Source organism: Somniosus microcephalus, chromosome 5 (assembly GCF_052327205.1).
Source record: "Somniosus microcephalus isolate GS21.2 chromosome 5, FLI_Smic_1.0, whole genome shotgun sequence".
NCBI classification, from domain to species: domain Eukaryota; kingdom Metazoa; phylum Chordata; class Chondrichthyes; order Squaliformes; family Somniosidae; genus Somniosus; species Somniosus microcephalus.
In genome coordinates, this window is record NC_140991.1 from 54,060,893 (window position 1) to 54,062,716 (window position 1,824).

The 1,824-nt window shown below is 45.3% G+C and overlaps 1 protein-coding gene across 1 annotated transcript; it reads right to left on the minus strand.

Annotated features, from left to right (window-relative positions):
• Positions 1 to 238: 238 nt before the first annotated feature.
• On the minus strand, positions 239 to 1,465 carry gjd4 (gap junction protein delta 4). Its single transcript, XM_085987119.1, has one exon. The coding sequence runs from the start codon at positions 1,463 to 1,465 to the stop codon at positions 239 to 241; it is 1,227 nt and encodes a 408-aa protein (XP_085843245.1).
• Positions 1,466 to 1,824: the final 359 nt, after the last annotated feature.

The window sequence follows — 1,824 nt, forward strand, 5'->3', positions numbered from 1 at the left end:
ACTGCACACTTCCATCACGACAGACTGTTGTTGCAGCCCTGCACAACTGCAAAAACAGCGCCGCCTGCTGTCTTCCAGGGACCATGACATCTTTAGTAGTGAATAAGATAATAGTATTACCATTGCTATCTCTGACACTGCACACCACTGATTACAGTACTTTTAAGAGTATCCCAAATGGATGAAGTATTTCAGCAAAGGTCGGCTGCCCTTTGCTCAGGAGTTTTGTTTCCTGCCATCAAACCCATTCAGATTTCTTTCTCCTGCTGCTTTTACTGCAATTTGACTGCCCGTCTGTAACCCGCATATGAACAAGTCTGTACTCCTCTATCAGTTGGCTGTTGCTTGATGGGGATTCAGCAGGTTTCTGCAGTGTGTGTTGGCGTAATCTGGAGCCTTGCTGACCCGGCAAGCCTGACGGGTACCCGTTGAACGAATGAGCAGCTGACCCCTGCTCGCTCTCACACAGGGCCAACTTGCTGCCATCCTTGACAGCGGATCCTTCCGTGGATGCAGGGCTTGATGTGACCGTGGTGAGGTGCGTGTTGTTGCTGTTGGTGTTGGAGAGGGCCACGTTCTCTGACAGCACCTCCGAACGCATGAAAGTTCCTTCCTCCTGCCCCGGTTTGGAAGATGCTTCACTGCCTGCACTTGCACCACTCTCTCGCCTTTCCCGCACATGCGTTTCATACTCTTGGACTACTTTGTGTTCAGGAAGCACAAGGGTGTCACTTGGGATATTGTGAAAGGGCTCTTCTTGATAAAAATTCTTCATCAGCAACTTATTCTTCTTGCTTTGTTTTACAGCCTGCTTAATCACATAAATCAGATCTACAAAGTTCAGCAGAAAGGAGAATACAGTGACGCCAAACATAAAATTAAGCAGCAGCGTTTTCTCAGTGGGTCTGGAAGGATAACAGGTCACTCTGTTGGCACAAGGATAACTGGAGCAGACAAACTTATTTGGGACATAAAGTCCAAACAAGTAATATTGGCCAATCCCAAATCCTGCCTCCAATAAAGTCCTCAGAAGTAACTGAAGCACATATGCCTCACAGAAATTAAGAATTCTTTGCCTTATTCTGAGATCTTCATTTACCACCTTGCTTTCACCATAGCACTCCTCCAAATGGAGATTGGTCTCACAACTTTTCCTGGTTAAAGAAGCCACTCCCACTGGCACTTTTCTGATTGGTGAGGTTTCGGTCAGGTTTTGAGGGCGAGAGTTTTCTTTTGCATTTTGCATTGGCACCCTGTGAGCCACGTACATGATGAACATCGCCAAAGGCAAGCAGAGCGCGATGGCCTGTACAAACCAAAATCTGCAGTGAGATATAGGGGAGAAGGCATCATAGCACACGTTGGAGCACCCTGGCTGCATGGTGTCACAAGTGAATTTTGTTTGTTCGTCCTGGTACAGAGGATAGCCAACACCAGTGATCACAAGCAGCCTAAACAACACCATCACTGTTATCCAGATCTTCCCTGAAAGAAGCATACAGCAAATATTACATTCAGAGTCCTGTACATATATTCATCATATTACACTCAAAAATAAATATTTTAGGGAAACAGCAATAAAAATCCATCTCTAGCAGTGGATTGTGTACTTGAAGCTACATTGATTATAATATATACAGGGGCGTTATTCCTACTGTAAAACAAATTTGCAGGGCTATGGGGAAAGAGCAGGGGAGTGGGATTAATTGGATAGCTCTTACAAAGAGCCAGCACAGGCACAATGGGCCGAATGGCCTCCTTCTGTGCTGTAAGATTCTATGATAACTGTGCTGTTTATCAGTAAAATGATCTCTGTTCTTGATT